Genomic DNA, 25,187 nt, shown 5'->3' on the forward strand with positions numbered 1-25,187 from the left:
CACAGAGGAACTCTAGAGCTCTGTCAGAGTGACCATTGTGTTCTTGGTCACCTCCCTGACCAAGGCCCTTCTCCCCCGATTGCCCAGTTTGGCTGGGCGGCCAGCTCTAGGAAAGTATTCAGACCCCTTGACTTTTTCCACATTTTGTTACATTACAGCCTTATTCTAAAATGGATTAAATTAAAACAATTCCTCAGCAATGTACTGAAACGGAAATACCTTATTTACATAAGTATTCAGACCCTTTGCTATGAGACTTTAATTGAGCTCTGGTGCATCCTGTTTCCATTGATCATCCTTGAGATGTTTCTACAAATTGATTGGACATGATTTGGAAAGGAACACACCTGTCTATATCAGGTCCCACAGTTGACCGTGTATGTCAGAGCAAAAACCAAGACATGAGGTCGAAGGAATTGTCCGTAGAGCTCCGAGACAGGATTGTGTCGCGGCACAGATCTGGGGAAGGGTACTAAAAAATGTCTGCAGCATTGAAGGTCCCCAAGAACACAGTAGCCTCCACCATTCTTAAATGGAAGAAGTTTGGAACCGCCAAGACTCTTCCTAGAGCTGGCCGCCCGGCCAAACTGAGCAATCTGGGGAGAAGGGCCTTGGTCAGGGAGGTGACCAAGAACCCAATGGTCACTCTGACAGAGCTCTAGAGTTCCTCTGTGGAGATGGAAGAAACTTCCAGAAGGACAACCATCTCTGCAGCACTCCACCAATCAGGCCTTTATGGTAGTGGCCAGACGGAAGCCACTCCTCAGTAAAAGGCCATGACAGCCTGCTTGGAGTTTTCCAAAAGGCACCTAAATGACTCTCGGACCATGAGAAACAAGATTCTCTGGTCTGATGAAACCAAAATTGAACACTTTGGCCTGAATGCCAAGCGTCACGTCTGGAGGAAACCTGGCACCATCCCTACGGTGAAGCATGGTGGTGGCAGCATCATGCTATGGGGATGTTTTTCAGGGACTGGGAGACTAGTCAGGACCAAGGGAAAGATGAACGGAGCAAAGTACAGAGAGATCCTTGATGAAAACCTGCTCCAGAGCGCTCAGGACCTCAGACTGGGGCGAAGGTTCACCTTCCAACAACACAATGACCCTACGCACACAGCCAAGACAACGCAGGAGTGGCTTTCGGGACAAGTCTCTGAATGTCCTTTGTGGCCCAACCAGAGCCCGGACTTGAACCCGATCTACCATCTCTGGAGAGACCTGAAAAGAGCTGTGCAGCGACGCTCCCCATCCAACCTGACGGATCTTGAGAGGATCTGCAGAGAAGAATGGGAGAAACTCCACAAATACAGGTGTGCCAAGCTTGTAGCGTCATACCCAAGAAGACCTGAGGCTGTAATCGCTGCCAAAGGTGCTTCAACAAAGTACTGAGTAAAGGGTCTGAATACTTACATTTCCTTTTTTTTTTTTATACATTTGCAAACATTTCTAAAAACCTGTTTTTGCTTTGTCATTATGGGGTATTGTGTGTAGATTGATGAGGAAAAAAATAATTGAATCAATTTTAGAATAAGGCTGTAACGTAACAAAATGTGGACAAAGTCAAGGGGTCTGAATACTTTCCGAATATTCTGTATACTAAATAAATACAGTATCTGATAGTAGGCAACGTCAATATATACTACATAAATACTTTTTCCCTGACAACCAAAAGTACTCGTTCAATTTTGAGTGCTTAGCAGGACAGGAATATTGTCAAATTCATGCACTTATCAAGAGAACACGTGGTCATCCCTACTGCATCTGGCCTGGCGAACTCACTAAACACAAATGCATCTTTTCTAAATAATGTCTGAGTGTTGGAGTGTGCCCCTGGCTATCCATACATTTTAAAAACAAGAAAATGATGCCATCTGCTTTGCTCAATATAAAGAATTTTAAATGATTTTTACTTTTACCTTTGATACTTAAGTATATTTTAGCAATTAGTTACTTTTGATACTTAAGTATATTTAAAACCAAATACTTTTAGACTTTTACTCAAGTAGTATTTTACTGGCTGATTTACACTTTTACTTGAGTAACTTTCTATTAAGGTATCTATACTTTTACTCAAGTATGACAGTTGGGTACTTTTTCCACCACTGCCTTTAGCCTTTATCCTGAATTTGGCATAACAGTTAAGGTGATGGCTTGACAGTCTTTGAACCCGGGTTCTAGTCCCGGTCGGGGATACCCACCAAATTCGCTACAATATAAATAACTTCCATGGGGGGTGCCGCTATCATTGTATCTCCCCTTTAAAGCTGGAATCCTTAATTGAAACAACAACAAAGCGGCCACCCCACCTGTGTTTTGGTAAAAAGCTGAGGGATGGGCCTGGAGAAATGTAGCCACTCTTAATAAATTCAAAGCAAGAGCTATGTATGCATGATATAGGATCTCCCGAGTGGCGCAGTGGTCTAAGAGATCCTGGTTCGAATCCAGGCTCTGTCGTAGCCGGCCGCGACCGGGAGACCCATGGGGCGGCGCACAATTGGCCCAGCGTCGTCCAGGGTAGGGGAGGGAATGGCTGGCAGGGAGGTAGCTCAGTTAGTAGAGCATGGCGTTTGCAACGCCAGGGTTGTGGGTTCGATTCCCACGGGGGGCCAGTATAAAAAATAAAAAAAAATATGTATGCACTCACTAACTGTAAGTCGCTCTGGATAAGAGCGTCTGCTAAATGACTAAAATGTAATGATATCAAAATGATAGTTTTAACCATGTTTTTAGGATATACAGTGTTTGTTTCCATTGACTTTTTGACAAACATTGGAGTATAACAAGCTGATATTTGGGGTTCAGATGGGGAACGACAGTTGAACCAATAGTCAAACATACATTAGTATCTAACTATGTACAACGACTGACCTTAACAAATACAACAAGTCATCAGTCCTTGACCCTTTAGGACAGTGTCCTCGAAGTAACCTGTAACCAATCCCTGTCAAGCAACCCCCAGTTTGTCAGTGGGCAAGTTCGTTTTGCATGGCCCGGTGCCCCGGGTTGGTAGAGGTTTTTTAAGGACTAATGGAATGGTCTAAAATGTGCAAACTCCGCACCCAGGGCACCGGGCCTTGTTAAACGAACTCGCCCAGTGTGGTTGATAGTCCGGCAGTCTGATAGGGGGAAACACGTTTTTAACACCCACAATCCACCTACAGTCACGGCGTTCAGATCCAATCAGATACAAATACTGATATGTTGGCCACGCCTCCTTTGTAATGCCTCATCCAAGGCAGAAGACAAGCTGCAGTGTGACGTGTGTGTCAACTTGACGAGACGAGATGGCAAATGCGTTGAGAAATTCCGCAAAATTCGGCTTTTCAGGTATGTGAACTTAACTGCCATTGAATAAGAACAGCAGGAAGAGTTCAATGGCTAATTCTCATGAGTGCTGATGGCCCATTTCGCGAACAAACAAGAATATCAGTGGTTAGCTTGCATGGCTAAGTAGTTACCTAGCTAGCTAGCCTGCCCTTCGCTGGCCAAAACTTTCAGAAACTAGAGCAAAGTTCACGGAACGCTTGAGTCTGTCCTTATGTCGCGTAATGACACCTTATGTCAGTTTGCGTGGGCTATCTAGGAACTATCAAGTAGCTAACAATATCAACTAACTAATATATCGTAGAGCGGTGTTGTTGTATAAGAACATCTCTAACAATGATTACAGAAGCACAAATATCATACCACCCACCCAAGAAAAATGCTAACCTACCCTGTTATTGTAATGGTGAGAGCATGTCTTGGGGGTGTGATATTTGTGTCTAACTTTCTCACTCATTATTCACGCTTCATTCAGGACTATCCATAATCATGGTAGCATCCACATGAATGTAGAAGTGTTTAAAAACAATATATTATTATTTACAGTAAAAGTGACTCCAAAATGTCTCAATACATTTTTTAAACTTTTATTTAACTAGGCAAGTCAGTTAAGAACAAATTCTTATTTACAATGACGGCCAAACCTGGACGACGCTGGGCCAATTGTGCGCCGCCCTATGGGACTCCTGATCACGGCCGGTTGTGATACAGCCTGGAATCGAACCAGGGGGTCTGTAGTGACACCTCAAGCACTGAGATGCAGTGCCTTAGACCGCTGACTCGGGAGCCCAAGTATTTACCATTCATTTCTATTGGGCACAAAATAATCTGAAACACAACCTAAACAAACAGCAAATGCATCCAACAAGCTTGATTTGGTCCTTGCGTGCTATGAATATGGGACCAAATACTTTTCACATATAAGTGAATTTGTACCAATACTTTTGGTCCCCTAAAATGGGGGGGACAGTGTACAAAAAGTGCTGTAACTTCTAAATGGTTCACCCAATATGGATGAAAATACCCTCAAATTAAAGCTGACAGTCTGCACTTTAACCCCAAAGTAATTGTATAATTTCAAATCCAAAGTGCTGGAGTACAGATACAAAACATAAACTGCCACAATACTTTTGGAGCTCACTGTATATAGTGAGTAGGGTGCCATATCAGACACAGCCGTCTTCTTATAATACAGGGTCACAATGTCAACTCAGGGGTGTAATCATTAGTCCAAAACGTTTTGCAACGGAAACCGTTTACTCCAAACGGAAAGAGTTTTGCACAGAAAACAAGAGTTTATTAGGACAAATTCAGGTAGGTCCCTCCCTGTTTCATTCCGTTTTTGGTTCAGTTTGGTTCCTAGTGAGGCTGAAAGTAGGTTTCATTTCTTCCCGGTATCGGGACCTCCTATGTGTGTATGTGCTTTTTAAAAAATGTGCCTAATCATAGAATTACATATAGAATCCCTATTAATTTAATAGGATCTCTATGTGCCTAATCATAGAATTACATATAGAATCCCTATTAATTTAATAGGATCTCTATGTGCCTAATCATAGAATTACATATAGAATCCCTATTAATTTAATAGGATCTCTATGTGCCTAATCATAGAATTACATATAGAATCCCTATTAATTTAATAGGGTCTCTAGGTGCCTAATTATAGAATTACATATAGAATCCCTATTCATTTAATAGGATTTCTATAATAATAATAATAATAATAATAATATGCCATTTAGCAGATGCTCTTATCCAAAGCGACTTACAGTCATGTGTGCATACATTTTTACGTATGGGTGGTCCCCGGGATCGAACCCACTACCCTGGCGTTACAAGCGCCATGCTCTACCAATTGAGCTACAGAGAACCACATGGGCCTAATATTAAAGATTTGTCGTTTAACTTTACATTTATTAGCCTACATTTTAATGTGGTATAAATACAACCAGTCATGATGTTTATCTGATTGTTAAATAATTACTTCAAAATGCTAATGTAGGCTACCTGTGCATGTTACTCAGGGATGGCTGAACGATGGGCAACAAAAAAAAAAAACGTTTTTAACACTCATTTAGATATTTTTCTGCTTATAATTTCTGACATTTAGTAGGCTAGTCAACTTATCTATAATTAAAAACATGCAGCTGATCTGTCATTGCTTGATGCTTGTCTAGAATATTAGATAAAGCCTAGCTCACCAGAATGATGTCATAAATTGATAGAATGAATGCATCATCAACAATCTAGTTGACATTGGTAAAGTCTACATTTCTGCTTCGGTCATAGAGCGAGGACGTTTAGGGACCAGGGAGATTTCCAAATGACATCAGTTTGACCAGTTTAAAGGAAATGAAAAGCTGTGAAAACAATCCAACATGTTTCTGATAGTATTTCAGTTTGTCTTGGATGCATATTTTATGTGGTTGAAAATTAAATACTGTCAGCTTTTATGTCGCTGTCAGAAATTGCGCATTTAGGCTACACAACAGGTCCCTAAGCGTGCAATCGCATTCTCTCAAGATGCTGAAAGAAAAATAAATCCTATTTCTCCACACCTGTTCCCGAGACCTGCGGTCAGTGTTCAGACTTCAGTTAATATTCCAACTATTATGCTACTCCGGCATCCATACAATGACATTTGATACAGTTGTTAGCAAACTATATTTTCGGCAAGTCGGTTAGACCATTACTAATTATCACTTGTTAACCATCAGTTATTCACATTACTTTAATACAATATTTTAGTTGTTGGGGCGGCAGGTAGCTTAGTGGTTAAGAGCATTGTGCCAGTAACCGAAAGGTTGCTGGTTCTAATCCCCGAACCGACTAGGTGAAAAATCTGTCAATGTGCCCTTGAGCAAGGCACTTAACCCTAATTGCTCATGTGAGTGGCTCTGGATAAGAGCGTCTGCTAAATGACGTAAATGTTGTGTATATTCCATTAGTTTTATTTGATCATCTCATCTCTATAGAGCAGCTGCCTATGCTGTCTGAAGTAAATAAGGCATACTTTTATGACTGCTGAATACCAATACCTCACGAAGCAACTTCTTTCTATGTATCCCCTCTTGATCACGCATTCTTCTCTCTTCTGTAGCAGGCGTAAAAGAAACACAGAGCGGACAAGTAGCTGCGCAATGGATTATGGTCATTGTAGTTAATTATCACGTTTTTCTGCGCTAAACTATGTAGAAAGTCTGTTGGAAACTACAAGTCCCTACTACATTGCACAGTTCGGGCATGATCTGATTTATCTCTAGAGAAACTGCCGCTCAATGACAGAACGAAAATGGAATTCAAATAATTGAACCGACGTCGGTCAATTCGTTTTTTTAAAGCTGAAAAATAACCGATATTTCGGTTAATCGCTGTAGACATGAGTGTGTTATATTGTTATATATTGTTATATTATATTTTTATTGTTTTATACCATAGGTCACTAACAGGCGGACCGCGGTCCGGATCCGGACCCAGAAGCCGTCCCATACGGACCCGGACCAAAACAAAAGATTATGAATTAAAACCTGACGGGGCGCTTCTATTTTAATATGCACAGCTTTTGTAGTCTTTACGGTACTCGTTTTGTGAATGAGGAAACTCACCGACCAATTGCATGTGAGTTAAGCGATCCCACGTGATACCACTCAGCCAATGAAGTCTTTGCATTCCTGGCGGTAAACATTGGGACTCTACAGTGCAGACAGATGAGAGTTTTAGAGGCAAGTTACCAAGGAAAAGAAAGTCGGATTAAAAAGATAGCGATATATGTAGAAAACAAAGGGAGCGAAAACAGACGAATGAGACGGAGAAAGGGAACGAAACAGACGAGTGAGAAACAGACGAATGAGACGGAGAAAGGGAGAGATACAGACGAGTGTGCCGGAGAAAGCTGAGGAAAATACGAGTGAGACGGAGAAAGTTGACGAAAATATGAGTGAGACGGAGAAAGGGAGCGAAACAGACGAGTGAGGCAGAAAAAGGGTAACAGTTAGAGAAAATAAGGAACAAATGGCACTCTCCAAAAAAAGAAAAGTGGACAATGAAAACAGCATTTAATCCAGAATGGACAGACTCATTTCTGTTCATACTTCCCAATGGGAGCACTAAACCAGTGTGTCTCATATGTGCAGAAACCGTGGCACTTATTTAAAGTGGCAATGTGAAACGCCATTATGAGACAAAACATAAAGGTTTTGAACAAACGTACCCACTCAAATCTGAATTGAGATCACAGAAAGTAAGTAGTCTCAGAGAGCCCAATATGACCAGTCCACCAGGATCCTGAGCAACACATTCACTGCCCAACAACGTGCTCTTGAGTGTTCCCTCAGAGTTTCTTGGATTTTGGGTAAACACAAAAAGCCATTTACACAAAAGCCATTTACAGATGGAGGGGTTGTCAAAGAATGCATGAGTGCAGTAGCTGAAACACTACTTGAGGGAAAACAAAAAAATGAGCTTTGTGATAAAATAAAGCAAATTCCCATGTCAGCATCATCTGCCACAAAGAAAAGTGAAATATTAACTCAGGATGTGCTAACCCAGCTAGATGAAGCCATGCATAAGGCACCATGTGTAGGCTTAGCTGTGGATGAGTCCACTGACATATGTGACAATGCTCAGCTGTTAGTGTTTGCCAGGTTTTTCAACACAGCCCAGAAAACATTCTGTGAAGACATGTTAGGTGTCACTCCCCTTCAGACCAGTACAAGAGGAGAGGATATCTACCTGGCCATTAAGGAGATGTTAACAAAAAGAGGAATAGAGCCAAAACAAGTGGTTTCAATAACCACAGATGGAGCCCCTTCTATGATAGGGAAAGAAAAAGGAGCTGTAGCAAGACTGAAAGGGGACAATCCTGAGCTTTTATCTTACCATTGCATCATTCATCAATCTGTCCTCTGTGCCTCCCTGTCAGATGAGCATGCTGAGGTGATGAATACAATGATGAAAATGATAAATTTTCTCAGGGCATCCTCTTCCTACCAGCATCGCATGCTTAGGGAATTCCTCAGAGAAGTTGATGCCAATGCTGATGATCTTTTGCTGCACAACAATGTGAGATGGCTCAGCAAAGGCAGGGTGCTAGAGCGCTTTTGGTCCATCAGGAGGGAATTAGCATCTTTTTTGGCAGAGCTAAGCAGTCAGAAGGCAACACAGTTTTCTCTCTTTTTAGAAAATGAGAAATGGATGGATAATGTGGCCTTTTTGGTTGACATCACGTCACATCTGAATGAACTGAATTTGAGGCTACAGGGCAAGGACAATTCAATTTGTGAACTGATGACAGCTGTTCGCTCCTTTCAGAGGAAACTTGAAGTGTTCAAGGAAGACCTGCAGGGAGACTGTGTACACTTCCCAGCAGTGCAGGAACCGGTTCAGGGACAGAGAGATTTGTCTTCTTTTGTTGATTTTATTGATAAGCTGATTGTAAACTTCAGCAACCGTTTTGACAGCTTCAGCTTTGGAGAGCAGCTCACCATGTTCATTCAGAACCCATTTCTGATCACAGATGTCAGGGGGTTCTCAAAGGAAGTCACACAGCACTTTAAATGGGTAAATGCTGGGTCTCTCCAGATGCAATTGGTTGATCTCCAAGCAGATGTGGCCCTGAAAGAGCAGTTTGTAAGAACTGACCCTTCCACTTTCTGGTTCCAAATGGTCCCTGAGACTGCTTTCCCGGGTCTGAGGAAAGTAGCCCTATACATCTTGACCATGTTTGGCTCCACATACAACTGCGAGGCAGCTTTCTCCACAATGAACATAATTAAAACTAAATATCGTTCCAGGCTCACCAATGAGCACCTTCACATGTGTATGAGAATGGCCCTGACTCCATTCAAGCCCAGGTTTAAAATTCTGGCAAGACAGGCTAAAGCTCAATTCTCTCACTGAGCAAAAACATGGTGGAGTGGGATATGAGGGGAAGAAAGTGATACTCTAAAACTGTTCAATTGTTAAGATCTGTTGAGATTTATTATTTGTAAAATTGGTTGAGACTGTTGAGTCAAGATGTGAAACAGAAAAGGGGAAATTCAAACTTTTCCTCCCTTTATATTATTTTTCTGAAGTTAAGCACTTTTTTTGAAAATGCACAATTTTCACATTTTATTTATTTTCTCTTATTTTGACATGCAGCCCTAGTTTTATTTAGTTAATTAATGAGAGCACATTGTACATATCTACAGTCATACATATATGTTCAGTAGGGCTGCCCCTCTTAGTCGATTAGTCGACTAATCGGTCGTTTTGGTCTTAGTCGACTAAGGTTTCTTTAGTCGATAAGTCATTTTTTATGCTTATTCATGCTTAATTACTCATTTCCAAGTAACTTATGAGAACATTTCTGGTGAACACGAGATTTAAAGTGGTGCTTTTGCAGGATTAATTTCGGAGAAACTCAGTTTTACAGATGGTTAATTAACTACATTTATATTGCGCTTTTCTAGTCTTGCACAGCTCTGTCGATTAAATCAACTAATCGATTAGTCGACAAACTCATATAAGTGTTAGTCGACTAAGAATTTCTTTAGTCGAGGACAACCCTAATGTTCAGTTCTATGTTTCGTGATAATAAATATTGTCAACAAGTTTTTGAATTGTACTGAATTAATTTGATTAGACGGTCAGTTATTGATTACATTCAGAACTACTAGGCTACTTAAATATATATACCACTAAATTGTTAGACATTATGATCTTCTGGACCTTTGCTTCAAAACATTTTCTCTAACTGGACCTTTTTTAAATTTTGTTGAATACCCCTGTTTTATACCATGGCATTGTTGAATACTCCTTTCTGATTGGCTTGAAGGGCATTCTAGAGTGTGCATTATTCCCTATAACGCACTTTATATTGTTATGTTATATTATAATATTGTTAGTGTTATAATATGATATTGTTATAATATGATATTGTATTGTTATATTATTAAATGGTTGTTCTTGGCAGGTGTGTTGTCCCAGTTGTCCAGCCACAGTAGAAATGGGAGAGTGTGTGTGTCACCGTGCTTCTCTCTGCAGCGGAGGAACAACTCTACCTCACCTAAGATCAAGGTGGATCTGGACAGCAGTACAGGTAAACCCCTGCAGAGCGTCTTTCACCTGTCCCAAATGGCACCCTATCCACTACATAAGGGGAAGACAACCCTGGTCCTGGAGGGCAACAGGTACTGTCTACATCAGGGGTAGATAGCCCTGGTCCTGGAGGACAACAGGTACTGTCTACATCAGGGGTAGATAGCCCTGGTCCTGGAGGACAACAGGTACTGTCTACATCAGGGGTAGATAGCCCTGGTCCTGGAGGGCAACAGGTACTGTCTACATCAGGGGTAGATAGCCCTGGTCCTGGAGGGCAACAGGTACTGTCTACATCAGGGGTAGATAGCCCTGGTCCCGGAGGACAACAGGTACTGTCTACATTTTACATTTACATTTACGTCATTTAGCAGACGCTCTTATCCAGAGTGACTTACAAATTGGTGCATTCACCCTATAACCAGTGGGATAACCACTTTACAATTATTATTATTATTATTATTTTTTTTTTTAAGAGGGGGGGGGGGGGGTAGAAGGATTACTTTATCCTATCCCAGGTATTCCTTAAAGAGGTGGGGTTTCAAATGTCTCCGGAAGGTGGTGAGTGACTCCGCTGTCCTGGCGTCGTGAGGGAGCTTGTTCCACCATTGGGGTGCCAGAGCAGCGAACAGTTTTGACTGGGCTGAGCGGGAACTATGCTTCCGCAGAGGAAGGGGAGCCAGCAGGCCAGAGGTGGATGAACGCAATGCCCTCGTTTGGGTGTAGGGACTGATCAGAGACTGAAGGTACGGAGGTGCCGTTCCCCTCACAGCTCCATAGGCAAGCACCATGGTCTTGTAACAGATGCGAGCTTCAACTGGAAGCCAGTGGAGTGTGCGGAGGAGCGGGGTGACGTGAGAGAACTTGGGAAGGTTGAACACCAGACGGGCTGCGGCATTCTGGATGAGTTGTAGGGGTTTAATGGCACAGGCAGGGAGCCCAGCCAACGGCGAGTTGCAGTAATCCAGACGGGAGATGACAAGTGCCTGGATTAGGACCTGTGCTGCTTCCTGTGTAAGGCAGGGTCGTACTCTCCGAATGTTGTAGAGCATGAACCTGCAGGATCGGGTCACCGCCTTGATGTTAGCGGAGAACGACAGGGTATTGTCCAGGGTCACGCCAAGGCTCTTCGCACTCTGGGAGGAGGACACAACGGAGTACATCATCAGGGGTAGATAGACCTGGTCCTGGAGGACAACAGGTACTGTCTACATCATCAGGGGTAGATAGCCCTGGTCCTGGAGGACAACAGGTACTTCATGGTTTTGATTTAACCGACCTGGAAGACCAGGGGTGTGGAATTTAGGCAATCACTGAACTGATCAATTATTTATATTGTTGTGCACTTGCATTAAAGGGTAACTACACCCATAAATCTACATTTCTTAGATTTTTCCCAGACCTCAAAAGTGGTCTCCTGATGTTGTTTAAGCATTGTGGACTTCCAATTGTGTTGTTTTTCTATAAAAATAAAAATAAAGTGATTTTAAGAGTGAAAACCTGAAAAGACGGAAACCTGGAAAAACAAAAATGGAATCAGTCAAAAAATAAAACCTATTTTTATAGGGCCCTACACCCTATTCCCCACATAGTGTACTATTTTTGACCAGAGCCCTATGACCAAGTCTGCATCCTAAATGTCAGCCTGTTCTCTATGTAGTGCAGGACATTGAGAACAGGCTGCCATTCGTTGTCTCTCTCTCCCTCTCCCCTCATCCCCCTCTCCCTCCCCTGCATCTCCCCCACCACCTCCTCCCTCTCTCTCCCCTGCATCTCCCCCACCACCTCCTCCCTCTCTAGGTGTAGCAGTGTTGAAGATGCAGAGTCCCCCTGTCAACAGTCTGAGTCTGGAATTCCTCACTGAGTTCTGTATCAATCTGGAAAAACTAGAGATGGACAAGAGTTGTAGAGGCCTAATCCTCACCTCGGTCAGTACACACACACACACACACGTCCTGTCACAAAAACATGATCGACACCATAAATGTGTAACTCACCCCGTGTGTGTCTTTGTGGCGTTCCAGACCCTCTCCAAGGTGTTCTCTGCAGGGCTGGACATCATGGAGATGTATGGGACAAGTCCGGAGCGCTGTGGAGAGTTCTGGAAGGCTGTTCAGGAGATGTGGCTCAAACTCTACGGATCCAACATGGTTACCATAGCTGCCATCAACGTGAGTCAGCACACCCAGCCGTGTGTGTGGTTCCATGTGGCTCAAACTCTACGGTTCCAACATGGTAGCTGTCCTGTCTATTGGACGTTACTATAGGATCATGGTTGATAACCACCTCTATCTCTCTCTATATATATAGGGCTCTAGTCCAGCAGGTGGTTGTCTCATGTCTATTGGATGTGACTATAGGATCATGGCTGATAACCCTCGCTACAGCATCGGACTCAACGAGACTCAGCTCGGCATCGTAGCTCCCTTCTGGTGAGAGACACACACACACACACACACACACACACACACACACACACATACTGTATATACACACTAATACATACACACACTAATACACACCGCTTTTATGTTGTACTGGTCTGAGTGTCGATGTGTTGAATCTGCGTGTGAGAGGTGCTGAATGTGGTTCTGTTATGGTCATGTTGCGGTCCAGGTTTAAGGACACGTTGGTGAACACGGTTGGTAACCGGACAGCGGAGCTGTCGTTGGAGCTGGGTCAGTTGTACAGCGCTCCTGAGGCCCTGAAGATCGGACTGGTGGACCAGCTCGTACCTCAGGACCAGGTCCTCTCCACTGCACAGGACACCATGTCCAAGTGGCTGGCTATACCAGGTCAGAACACTGTGTCTCTCACACACACACACACACAGTTGTACAATATACATTATAGTTTATCATCCTAGATATCTTTCTCCTGCCCCCAGACCATGCTAGACAGATCACTAAGTATCTTATAGAACATAACTATCTATATACATTATCCTAGATCTCTCTTCCAGTCCATGATGTGAAAAGATCTATCTCACTGTCCATACATTATCCTATATGTTATCCTGTATTTAAACTAATATATACATTATCGTATATGTATAAACTAACCTATAGATTATCCTACATATACACTGACATATACATTATCGTGTGTATGTGTATATATATATATATATATATATATATATATATATATATATGGGGGGAAAAAAGTATTTAGTCAGCCACCAATTGTGCAAGTTCTCCCACTTAAAAGGATGAGGCCTGTAATTTTCATCATAGGTACACGTCAACTATGACAGACAAAATGAGAAAAAAAATCCAGAAAATCACATTGTAGGATTTTTTATGAATTTATTTGCAAATTATGGTGGAAAATAAGTATTTGGTCAATAACAAAAGTTTCTCAATACTTTGTTATATACCCTTTGTTGGCAATGACACAGGTCAAACGTTTTCTGTAAGTCTTCACAAGGTTTTCACACACTGTTGCTGGTATTTTGGCCCATTCCTCCATGCAGATCTCCTTTAGAGCAGTGATGTTTTGGGGCTTTCAACTCCCTCCAAAGATTTTCTATGGGGTTGAGATCTGGAGACTTGCTAGGCCACTCCAGGACCTTGAAATGCTTCTTACGAAGCCACTCCTTCATTGCCCGGGCGGTGTGTTTGGGATCATTGTCATGCTGAAAGACCCAGCCACGTTTCATCTTCAATGCCCTTGCTGATGGAAGGAGGTTTTCACTCAAAATCTCACGACACATGGCCCCATTCATTCTTTCCTTTACACGGATCAGTCGTCCTGGTCCCTTTGCAGAAAAACAGCCCCAAAGCATGATGTTTCCACCCCCATGCTTCACAGTAGGTATGGTGTTCTTTGGATGCAACTCAGCATTCTTTGTCCTCCAAACACGACGAGTTGAGTTTTTACCAAAAAGTTCTATTTTGGTTTCATCTGACCATATGACATTCTCCCAATCCTTTGAGTCCCTGGCGGCGTAGTGTGTTACTGATGGTAGGCTTTGTTACTTTGGTCCCAGCTCTCTGCAGGTCATTCACTAGGTCCCCCTGTGTGGTTCTGGGATTTTTGCTCACCGTTCTTGTGATCATTTTGACCCCACGGGGTGAGATCTTGCGTGGAGCCCCAGATCGAGGGAGATTATCAGTGGTCTTGTATGTCTTCCATTTCCTAATAATTGCTCCCACAGTTGATTTCTTCAAACCAAGCTGCGTACCTATTGCAGATTCAGTCTTCCCAGCCTGGTGCAGGTCTACCATTTTGTTTCTGGTGTCCTTTGACAGCTCTTTGGTCTTGGCCATAGTGGAGTTTGGAGTGTGACTGTTTGAGGTTGTGGACAGGTGTCTTTTATACTGATAACAAGTTCAAACAGGTGCCATTAATACAGGTAACGAGTGGAGGACAGAGGAGCCTCTTAAAGACGAAGTTACAGGTCTGTGAGAGCCAAAAATCTTGCTTGTTTGTAGGTGACCAAATACTTATTTTCCACCATAATTTGCAAATAAATTCATTAAAAATCCTACAATGTGATTTTCTGGATTTTTTTCTCTCAATTTGTCTGTCATAGTTGACGTGTACCTATGATGAAAATTACAGGCCTCTCTCATCTTTTTAAGTGGGAGAACTTGCACAATTGGTGGCTGACTAAATACTTTTTTCCCCCACTGTATATGGGAGAACAAGTATTTGATACACTGCCGATTTTGCAGGTTTTCCTACTTACAAAGCATGTAGAGGTCTGTACATTTTATCATAGGTACACTTCAACTGTGAGAGACAGAATCTAAAACAAAAATCCAGAAAATCACATTGTATGATTTTTAAGTAATTAATTTGCATTTTATTGCATGACATAAGTATTTGATCACCTACCAACCAGTAAGAATTCCGGCTCTCACAGACCTGTTAGTTTTTGTTTAAGAAGCCCTCCTGTTCTCTACTCATTACCTGTATTAACTGCACCTGTTTGAACTCGTTACCTGTATAAAAGACACCTGTCCACACACACACTCAATCAAACAGACTCCAACCTCTCCACAATGGCCAAGACCAGAGAGCTGTGTAAGGACATCAGGGATAAAATTGTAGACCTGCACAAAGCTGGGATGGGCTACAGGACAATAGGCAAGCAGCTTGGTGATAAGGCAACAACTGTTGGCGCAATTATTTGAAAATGGAAGAAATGCAAGATGACGGTCAATCACCCTCGGTCTGGGGCTCCATGCAAGATCTCACCTCGTAGGGCATCAATGATCATGAGGAAGGTGAGGGATCAGCCCAGAACTACACGGCAGGACCTGGTCAATGACCTGAAGAGAGCTGGGACCACAGTCTCAAAGAAAACCATTAGTAACACACTACGCCGTCATGGATTAAAATCCTGCAGCGCACGCAAGGTCCCCCTGCTCAAGCCAGCGCATGTCCAGGCCCGTCTGAAGTTTGCCAATGACCATCTGGATCAGGGGTGTCAAAGTCAAATGGACGGAGGGCCAAATAAAAAATTTAGCTACAAGCCGAGGGCCGGACTGTTCGAATGTTCATTGAAATTTTTTTAAATGACGCATATAGTCTAGTGAACCTAATTGAACCTACTGAAAACCTAACAAATATATTCCAATATGATCAGATAAATAAAGCAATATTTTCTTATGGCTCTGTCAGTAATCTTTAATTTTCAACAGACACAAAAGACAAATTTCCTTTATATAAAAATCCCCATAACATGAACATTAAATGAAAGAAACCGGTATTCAAGGCACCATCAGTAGCCTATATTTTCTATTTTAGCAAAAGTGGGCTAAATTTACTTCAAAGAAAAAAACAATAATAGCAATTTTCTATCATCCACTCAACTGAAATATTTTTAAAATATAATTGGATTGAAATACAATAAAATAAAGTGCAAAAATCTATTAATCAAAAACAACACTTTGTTTAAGGAGAAGTAACATGCAGTGAAAACAAATATTAAACTTTAACTTTTAAACTTGAACTGAGTAAAAACTCTAAATATGTGATTGCACAGTAATGTTCACTTGTTTGAGGTTGAGGGTGATACTTGGTGGTGTCCCATCTTTTCCACAAGTTCATCAATGTTCGGGGTAAGGCTCTGAGCTGAGGAAATCCTCAGAATTGAGTGGAGGTGTTCAGCAGTAAGTCGACTTCTGTGTGATGTTTTGTTCAGGTTCATCAAAGAAAACAGTTGTTCACACAGGTATGTGCTGCCAAACATAGACAACGTTTGAGCAGCCTGGATGCGCAGCTGGGGCATTGTGTCGGGGAGGAAACGGGCGAACTCCGCAGCACCCACTGCCGCATATTTTGCCCTCAGTGCATCATTGCATTGGAGGTCAATCAACTCCATTTGGAGGTTTGGTGGTGAGCTTTCCACGTCAACAGCAAATGGGTTACCGAGCAGTTCCAACCTGCTTTTTTGTGCTTCAAAGTCAGCAAATCGGCGTCGAAAGTCAGCGGCAAGCATACCTATTTTATCAGCCAACTGTGCGCTCGGGAACGCACTGGTAGAGAGCTTCTCTTTCATGGTCTGGCAGCTGGGAAAGTGGCTCAAATTTTCTTTCCGCATCTGCGTCTCCCACAGAGTCAGTTTGGTTTTAAATGCCTTCACTGTACTGTACATATCAGAGATGACATGATCCCGACCCTGCAGCTGCAAGTTCATTGCATTCAGATGACTCGTAATGTCACACAGAAAAGCCATTTCACACAGAAACATTTCGTCTCGGAGTTGTGTTGTGTCTTTCCCTTTGCTGTCCAAGAACAGACAAATCTCCTCACGAAGCTCGAAACATCTTTGAAGCACCTTTCCCTGGCTTAGCCATCGCACCTCTGTGTGATAAGGCAAATCACCATGCTCCGTTTCTAACTCCGTCAGAAATGCCTTGAACTGGCGGTGATTCAAACCTTTGGCTCTGATAAAGTTAACTGTGCGCGTGATGATGCTCATTACATGCTCCATTTTCAAGGCTTTACCGCACAACGCTTCCTGGTGTATGATACAATGATAAGCTGTCAGCTCACCTGTCGCGTTTTCCTCTTGCATCTTTTCCCGTATCTTCGCCACCAGTCCGCTCCTGTGTCCACACATCGCAGGTGCTCCGTCGGTTGTCAAACCCACGAGTTTTTCCCAAGGCAGCTCCATCTCATTTACACATCTTGACACCTCTTCATACAAATCATGCCCCGTAGTTGTGCCATGCATAGGACGTAAAGCCAAAAACTCCTCTGTCACGCTTAGGCTGGAGTCCACTCCGCGGATGAAAATTGACAACTGGGCAATGTCAGAAATGTCGGTGCTCTCATCCACAGCCAAGGAATATGCAATGAAATCTTTTCCCTTTTTCACAAGCTGCTCTTTTAGATTGATGGACAACTGGTCTACTCTCTCGGCAATGGTGTTTCTGCTCAGACTCACATTTAAAAAGAGTTGCCTTTTTTCTGGGCAAACTTCGTCACAAACTTTAATCATGCAGTTTTTGATGAAATCCCCCTCCGTAAATGGCCGGGCTGATTTAGCGATCTCTTCTGCCAAAATAAAACTGGCCTTGACAGCAGCCTGGCCTTGTGATTTGGCTTTTTTGAACAGAGCCTGTCGAGATTTGAGGCCTCGTTTTAATTCCTCTGCCTTTTGTAGCCTTTGTTCCATGTCCATATTCTTGTTTTTGTCCGCGTGTTTCGTTTCATAATGTCGTCTCAGATTATACTCTTTCAGTACCGCCACACTTTCTCCACACAGAAGACACACAGGTTTTCCAGCTACCTCCGTGAACATATACTCCGACTCCCACCTTGTTTGAAACCCCCGGTTCTCAGTGTCCACCTTCCGTTTTGCCATTTTTGATGGGTATCTGAAAGTTAATTTTACTGTGATGCTGACGACTGCTGTGCCAATAAATATTGAAATGAAGCAGCCTACTGCTCGGTGCGTCACCGTTGCATTGTGGGAAATGTAGTATTGGTGCGTGTAAAAGATCTGCGGGCTGCCGGCTTGCTGCGGTCTGCGGGCCGGTTCTAATAATAAATCAAGATCATCCCAGGGGCCGTAAAAAACCTTCTCGCGGGCCGGATGTGGCCCGCGGGCCTTGACTCTGACATATGTGATCTGGATGATCCAGAGGAGGAATGGGAGAAGGTCATGTGGTCTGATGAGACAAAAATAGAGCTTTTTGGTCTAAACTCCACTCACCGTGTTTGGAGGAAGAAGAAGGATGAGTACAACCCCAAGAACACCATCCCAGCCGTGAAGCATGGAGGTGGAAACATCATTCTTTGGGGATGCTTTTCTGCAAAGGGGACAGGACGACTGCACCGTATTGAGGGGAGGATGGATGGGGCCATGTATCGCGAGATCTTGGCCAACAACCTCCTTCCCTCAGTAAGAGCATTGAAGATGGGTCGTGGCTGGGTCTTCCAGCATGACAACGACCCGAAACACACAGCCAGGGCAATTAAGCCGTAAGAAGCATCTCAAGGTCCTGGAGTGGCCTAGCCAGTCTCCAGACCTGAACCCAATAGAAAATCTTTGGAGGGAGCTGAAAGTCCGTATTGCCCAGCGACAGCCCCAAAACCTGAAGGATCTGGAGAAGGTCTGTATGGAGGAGTGGGCCAAAATCCCTGCTGCAGTGTGTGCAAACCTGGTCAAGACCTACAGGAAACATATGATCTCTGTAATTGCAAACAAAGGTTTCTGTACCAAATATTAAGTTCTGCTTTTCTGATGTATCAAATACTTATGTCATGCAATAAAATGCTAATTAATTACTTACAAATCATACAATGTGATTTTCTGGATTTTTGTTTTAATTCCGTCTCTCACAGTTGAAGTGTACCTATGATTAAAAATGACAGACCTCTACATGCTTTGTAAGTAGGAAACACTGCCGATGCAGATTGTTCTCCCCACTGTGTATATATATATATATATATATATATATATATATATATATATATATATATATATATATATGTGTGTGTGTGTACGGTACCGGTCAAAAGTTTGGACACCTACTCATTCAAGGGTTTTTCTTAATTTTAATATTGTAGAATAATAGTGAAGACATCAAAACTATGAAATAACACATATGGAATCATGTAGTAACCAAAAAAGTGTTAAACAAATCAAATATATTTGAGATTCTTCAAAGTAGCCACCCTTTGCCTTGATGACAGCTTTGCACACTCTTGGCATTCTCTCAACCAGCTTCATGAGTTAGTCACCTGAATTGCATTTCAATTAACAGGTGTGCCGCCTTAAGTTAATTTTGTGGAATTTCTTTCCTTCTTAATGCGTTTGAGCCAATCAGTTGTGTTGTGACAAGGTTGGGGGAGTATAAAGAAGATAGCCCTATTTGGGAAAACACCAAGTTCATATTATGTCAAGAACAGCTCAAATAAGCAAAGAGAAACGACAGTCCATCATTACTTTAAGACATGAAGGTCAGTCAATCCGGAACATTTCAAAGTTTCTTCAAGTGCGGTCGCAAAAATCATCAAGCGCTATGATGAAACTGTCTCTCATGAGGACAGCCACAGGAATGGAAGACCCAGAGTTACCTCTACTGCAGAGGATAAGTTCATTAGAGTTACCAGCCTCAGAAATTGCGGCCCAAATAAATGCTTCACAGAGTTCAAGTAACAAACACATCTCAACATCAACTGTGTGAATCAGGCCTTCATGGTCGAATTGCTGCAAAGAAACCATTACTAAAGGACACCCATAAGAAGAAGAGACTTGCTTGGGCCAAGAAACACGAGCAATGGACATTAGACCGGTGGAAATGTGTCCTTTGGTCTGGAGTCCAAATTGGAGATTTTTGGTTCCAACCGGCGTGTCTTTGTGAGACGCGGTGTGGGTGAATGGATGATCTCCACATGTGTATTTCCCACCGTAAAGCATGGAGGAGGAGGTGTTATGGTGTGTGTGTGCTTTGCTGTTGACTCTGTGATTTATTTAGAATTCAAGGCAGACTTAACCAGCATGGATACCACAGTATTCTGCAGCGATATGCCATCCCATCTGGTTTGGGCTTAGTGGGACTATCATTTGTTTTTCAACAGGACAATGAACTAACACACTTCCAGGCTGTGTAAGGGCTATTTTACCAAGAAGGAGAGTGATGGAGTGCTGCATCAGATGACCTGGCCTCCACAATCCCCTGACCTCAACCCAATTGAGATGGTTTGGGATGAGTCGGACCGCAGAGTGAAGGAAAAGCAGCCAACAAGTGCTCAGAATATGTGGGAACTCCTTCAAGACTGTTGGAAAAGCATTCCAGGTGAAGCTGGTTGAGAGAATGCCAAGAGAGTGCAAAGCTGTCATCAAGGCTGTCATCAATGTATGTAGTTCTGTCCTTGAGCTGTTCTTGTCTATTAATGTTCTGTATTATGTCATGTTCCATGTTCTGTGTGGACCCCAGGAAGAGTATCTGCTGCTTTTGCAACAGCTAATGGGATCCTAATAAAATACCAATACCAAGGCAAAGGGGGGCTACATTGAAGAATCTCAAATGTAAAATATTTTGTTTTGTTTAACACTTTTTTTGGTTACTACATGATTCCATGTGTTATTTCATAGTTTTGTTGTCTTCACTATTATTCTTCGATGTAGAAAATAGTGAAAAATAAAGAAAAACCCTGGAATGAGTAGGTGTGTCCAAACTTTTGACTGGTACTGTATGTAAATGTTATATTTCAGTTTATTTTTATTTTATAAATTTGCAAGAGTTTCTAAAAACCTGTTTTTGCTTTGTCATTATGGGGTATTGTGTGTAGATTGAGGAGGGGGAAAAAACAATTAAATCAATTTTAGAATAAGGCTGTAACGTAACAATGTGGAAAAAGTCAAGGGGTCTGAATAGTTTCCAAATGCACTGTGTATACACTGACCTATACATTATCCTATATATACACGGACCTATACATTATCATATATACACTAACCTATACATTATTGTATGTATACACTGGCCTATACATTGTCCTATATATACAGTGACCTTTACATTATCCTGTATATACGCTAACCTATACATGATCCTGACCTATATATTATCCTATATACATTAACTTATACACTATCCTATATATACACTAACCTATACATGATCCTGTATATAACCTATATCTCTGCTCTCCTTCCAGACCATGCCAGACAGACAGACCATTGTGTTATATCTGTATGTTTATATATACAGTGGGGAGAACAAGTATTTGATACACTTTCAATTTTGCAGGTTTTCCTACTTACAAAGCATGTAGAGGTCTGTAATTTTTATCATAGGTACACTTCAACTGTGAGAGACGGAATCTAAAACAAAAATCCAGAAAATCACATTGTATGATTAAGTAATTAATTTGCATTTTATTGCATGACATAAGTATTTGATACATCAGAAAAGCAGAACTTAATATTTGGTACAGAAACCTTTGTTTGCAATTACAGAGATCATATGTTTCCTGTAGGTCTTGACCAGGTTTGCACACACTGCAGCAGGGATTTTGGCCCACTCCTCCATACAGACCTTCTCCAGATCCTTCAGGTTTCGGGGCTGTCGCTGGGCAATACGGACTTTCAGCTCCCTCCAAAGATTTTCTATTGGGTTCTGGTCTGGAGACTGGCTAGGCCACTCCAGGACCTTGAGATGCTTCTTACGGAGCCACTCCTTAGTTGCCCTGGCTGTGCGTTTCGGGTCGTTGTCATGCTGGAAGACCCAGCCACGACCCATCTTCAATGCTCTTACTGAGGGAAGGAGGTTGTTGGCCAAGATCTCGCGATACATGGCCCCATCCATCCTCCCCTCAATACGGTGCAGTCGTCCTGTCCCCTTTGCAGAAAAGCATCCCCAAAGAATGATGTTTCCACCTCCATGCTTCACGGTTGGGATGGTGTTCTTGGGGTTGTACTCATCCTTCTTCTTCCTCCAAACACGGCGAGTGGAGTTTAGACCAAAAAGCTCTATTTTTGTCTCATCAGACCACATGACCTTCTCCAATTCCTCCTCTGGATCATCCAGATGGTCATTGGCAAACTTCAAACGGGCCTGGACATGCGCTGGCTTGAGCAGGGGGACCTTGCGTGCGCTGCAGGATTTTAATCCATGACGGCATAGTGTGTTACTAATGGTTTTCTTTGAGACTGTGGTCCCAGCTCTCTTCAGGTCATTGACCAGGTCCTGCCGTGTAGTTCTGGGCTGATCCCTCACCTTCCTCATGATCATTGATGCCCCACGAGGTGAGATCTTGCATGGAGCCCCAGACCGAGGGTGATTGACCGTCATCTTGAACTTCTTCCATTTTCTAATAATTGCGCCAACAGTTGTTACCTTCTCACCAAGCTGCTTGCTTATTGTCCTGTAGCCCATCCCAGCCTTGTGCAGGTCTACAATTTTATCCCTGATGTCCTTACACAGCTCTCTGGTCTTGGCCATTGTGGAGATGTTGGAGTCTGTTTGATTGAGTGTGTGGACAGGTGTCTTTTATACAGGTAACGAGTTCAAACAGGTGAAGTTAATACAGGTAATGAGTGGAGAACAGGAGGGCTTCTTAAAGAAAAACTAACAGGTCTGTGAGAGCCGGAATTCTTACTGGTTGGTAGGTGATCAAATACTTATGTCATGCAATAAAATGCAAATTAATTACTTAAAAATCATACAATGTGATTTTCTGGATTTTTGTTTTAGATTCCGTCTCTCACAGTTGAAGTGTACCTATGATAAAAATTACAGACCTCTACATGCTTTGTAAGTAGGAAAACCTGCAAAATCGGCAGTGTATCAAATACTTGTTCTCCCCACTGTATATATATATATTATATTAACTCTAACCTATACACCTCTCCCCTCCCTCCAGACCATGCCAGGCAGATCACCAAGTCCATGATGAGGAAACAGACCATTGACAAGCTGCTGTCCAACAGGGAAGCTGACATCACCAACTTTGTGAGCTTCATCACTAAAGACTCCATCCAGAGGTCCCTCCGCATGTACCTGGAGATGCTCAAGAGTAGAAAAGTCTGAGACCCAAACTGCACCCTATTCCCCACAGGGCTTCTAACTGCACCCTATTCCCCACAGGGCTTCTAACTGCACCCTATTCCCCACAGGGCTTCTAACTGCACCCTATTCCCCACAGGGCTTCTAACTGCACCCTATTCCCCACAGGGCTTCTAACTGCACCCTATTCCCCACAGGGCTTCTAACTGCACCCTATTCCCCACAGGGCTTCTAACTGCACCCTATTCCCCACAGGGCTTCTAACTGCACCCTATTCCCCACAGGGCTTCTAACTGCACCCTATTCCCCACAGGGCTTCTAACTGCACTGCTATTGATCAGGGTTCTGTATAGGGAATAGGGTGCTACGTCCCAATTATCTCTCCTTTCTCCCGTGTGAACTTGTTCACTTCCCTTCATAGATTTGAAAGGACATTTGTGGGGAGTGCACGCTTCAGGAGTTAAGGAGAGGTTATTGGAACGCAGCCATCCTTGAAGAGGATGCCTTCTGATGCCCAGGCACACATGTGAAAGTAACCTGAGGGTGAGTCTCAATAGTCTGAAGTGGATCCCTCGTCTCCAGCCACTATTGAGAGACACCCCCCGGTTGCATCCCAACTGGCACCCTTTTCCCTATAGAGGTCTATGGGTCCTGGTCTAAAGTAGTGCACTACGTAGGGAATAGGGTGCCAGTTGGGACACTACCCAGCCTCAAGCCATTAATTATGGGGGAAGTGAACCAGCCTTGTCACTCTTACAGTGGGTGGGAACAGTGACTGGATCCACCCAATGACAGCTCACTCCCCTCCACTTTTAAAGAGTTTCCATTGGTCAGCTCAGTGTGTGATTGACAGTATATGGTTTTCCCACCCATTGCTGGATTAAACACGGGGTCTGTTCAGGAGGATATAACGTTACAGGACGTTGAAATAGAAATGTAATGTGTAGAAAATAAATTATTTCTGTCATATATAATAGGACATTTTGTCGCTATTTCATTCTATTTCTGTCTGCAACCTTCAGAACGTTTCATGTCACTGAATACACCACAGGGGTGTGTTCGTTAGTGCAGACTGTAGCGAAACATAGTGCAACAGAAAACGAAAACAAGCGTTTCTTAATGGACAAAATCAGGTAGTCTGCTCCCAGTTTTGGCCCGTTTGGTTCCTAATGAACACACCCCCGGCCTTATTCCCCCTGCCACAACTTTTGACTGAAACACACAGCGCTGTTACGATGTCGGCGATTGTACAGTTATCGTGCTCTTGCCTTTGTCTGTGAACATAATGTTTGTTTTCGTATGATCTTTTCCTGTACTGTTGGTTTGCAAGTAAACATCTTTAAAATACCTTCCGTGGAATGTGTGTGTTGAGTTTCATGTTCCATGATGTCACTGGTTTAGGGCAGGATTTCCCAAACTCTCTTTTTTTAAATATACTGTATATTTGTAAGTCTTTGTTTATTGGATAGAGAGAGGAGAGTGATGGAAGAGCGCTAGGCTGGATTCCAACCCATGCTGGCAGCGGTACATTGTTCATGTGCTCCAGAGGCAGCGGTACATTGTACATGTGCTCCAGAGGCAGCAGCTTGGACCGCTAGATCACCCCAAGCCACCTTTTTAGATTGTTGGGACAGACAAAACCTGTAGAGAAGAAATCTTATAACCTTCAAATGGTGGTCTGGGTTTAATTGATCAAACTGTAGCCATACGTGTTTAATATGTGTATCTGGTTGGATTTGACGTCATTCCACTGATATCTCAGCTGTTACTGAGGGGCTTACAGAACGAAACTCCAAAAGGA

At 42.8% G+C, this 25,187-nt stretch overlaps 1 protein-coding gene across 3 annotated transcripts; it reads left to right on the plus strand.

Annotated features, from left to right (window-relative positions):
- Positions 1-3,230: 3,230 nt before the first annotated feature.
- LOC311123845 (enoyl-CoA delta isomerase 1, mitochondrial-like) lies at positions 3,231-24,735 on the plus strand. 3 transcript variants are annotated; one of them, XR_014612655.1, is made up of 8 exons: positions 3,231-3,329; positions 10,285-10,410; positions 12,210-12,337; positions 12,434-12,580; positions 12,720-12,841; positions 13,026-13,204; positions 23,244-23,904; positions 24,079-24,735. XR_014612655.1 is itself a non-coding variant. In XM_084198067.1 (7 exons), the coding sequence occupies exons 1-7, from the start codon at positions 3,287-3,289 to the stop codon at positions 23,408-23,410; spliced, it is 912 nt and encodes a 303-aa protein (XP_084054193.1). In that variant the 5' UTR covers positions 3,231-3,286; the 3' UTR covers positions 23,411-24,735. The 3 variants fall into 3 exon arrangements, 2 of the variants coding, with proteins under 2 accessions (XP_084054193.1, XP_084054192.1); XM_084198067.1 differs by having other exon boundaries at positions 23,244-24,735; XM_084198066.1 differs by having other exon boundaries at positions 3,262-3,329; positions 12,210-12,580; positions 23,244-24,735.
- Positions 24,736-25,187: the final 452 nt, after the last annotated feature.

Source organism: Coregonus lavaretus, assembly GCF_964263955.1.
Source record: "Coregonus lavaretus genome assembly, contig: HAP1_SCAFFOLD_134, whole genome shotgun sequence".
In the NCBI taxonomy this organism is placed as follows: Eukaryota; Metazoa; Chordata; class Actinopteri; order Salmoniformes; family Salmonidae; genus Coregonus; species Coregonus lavaretus.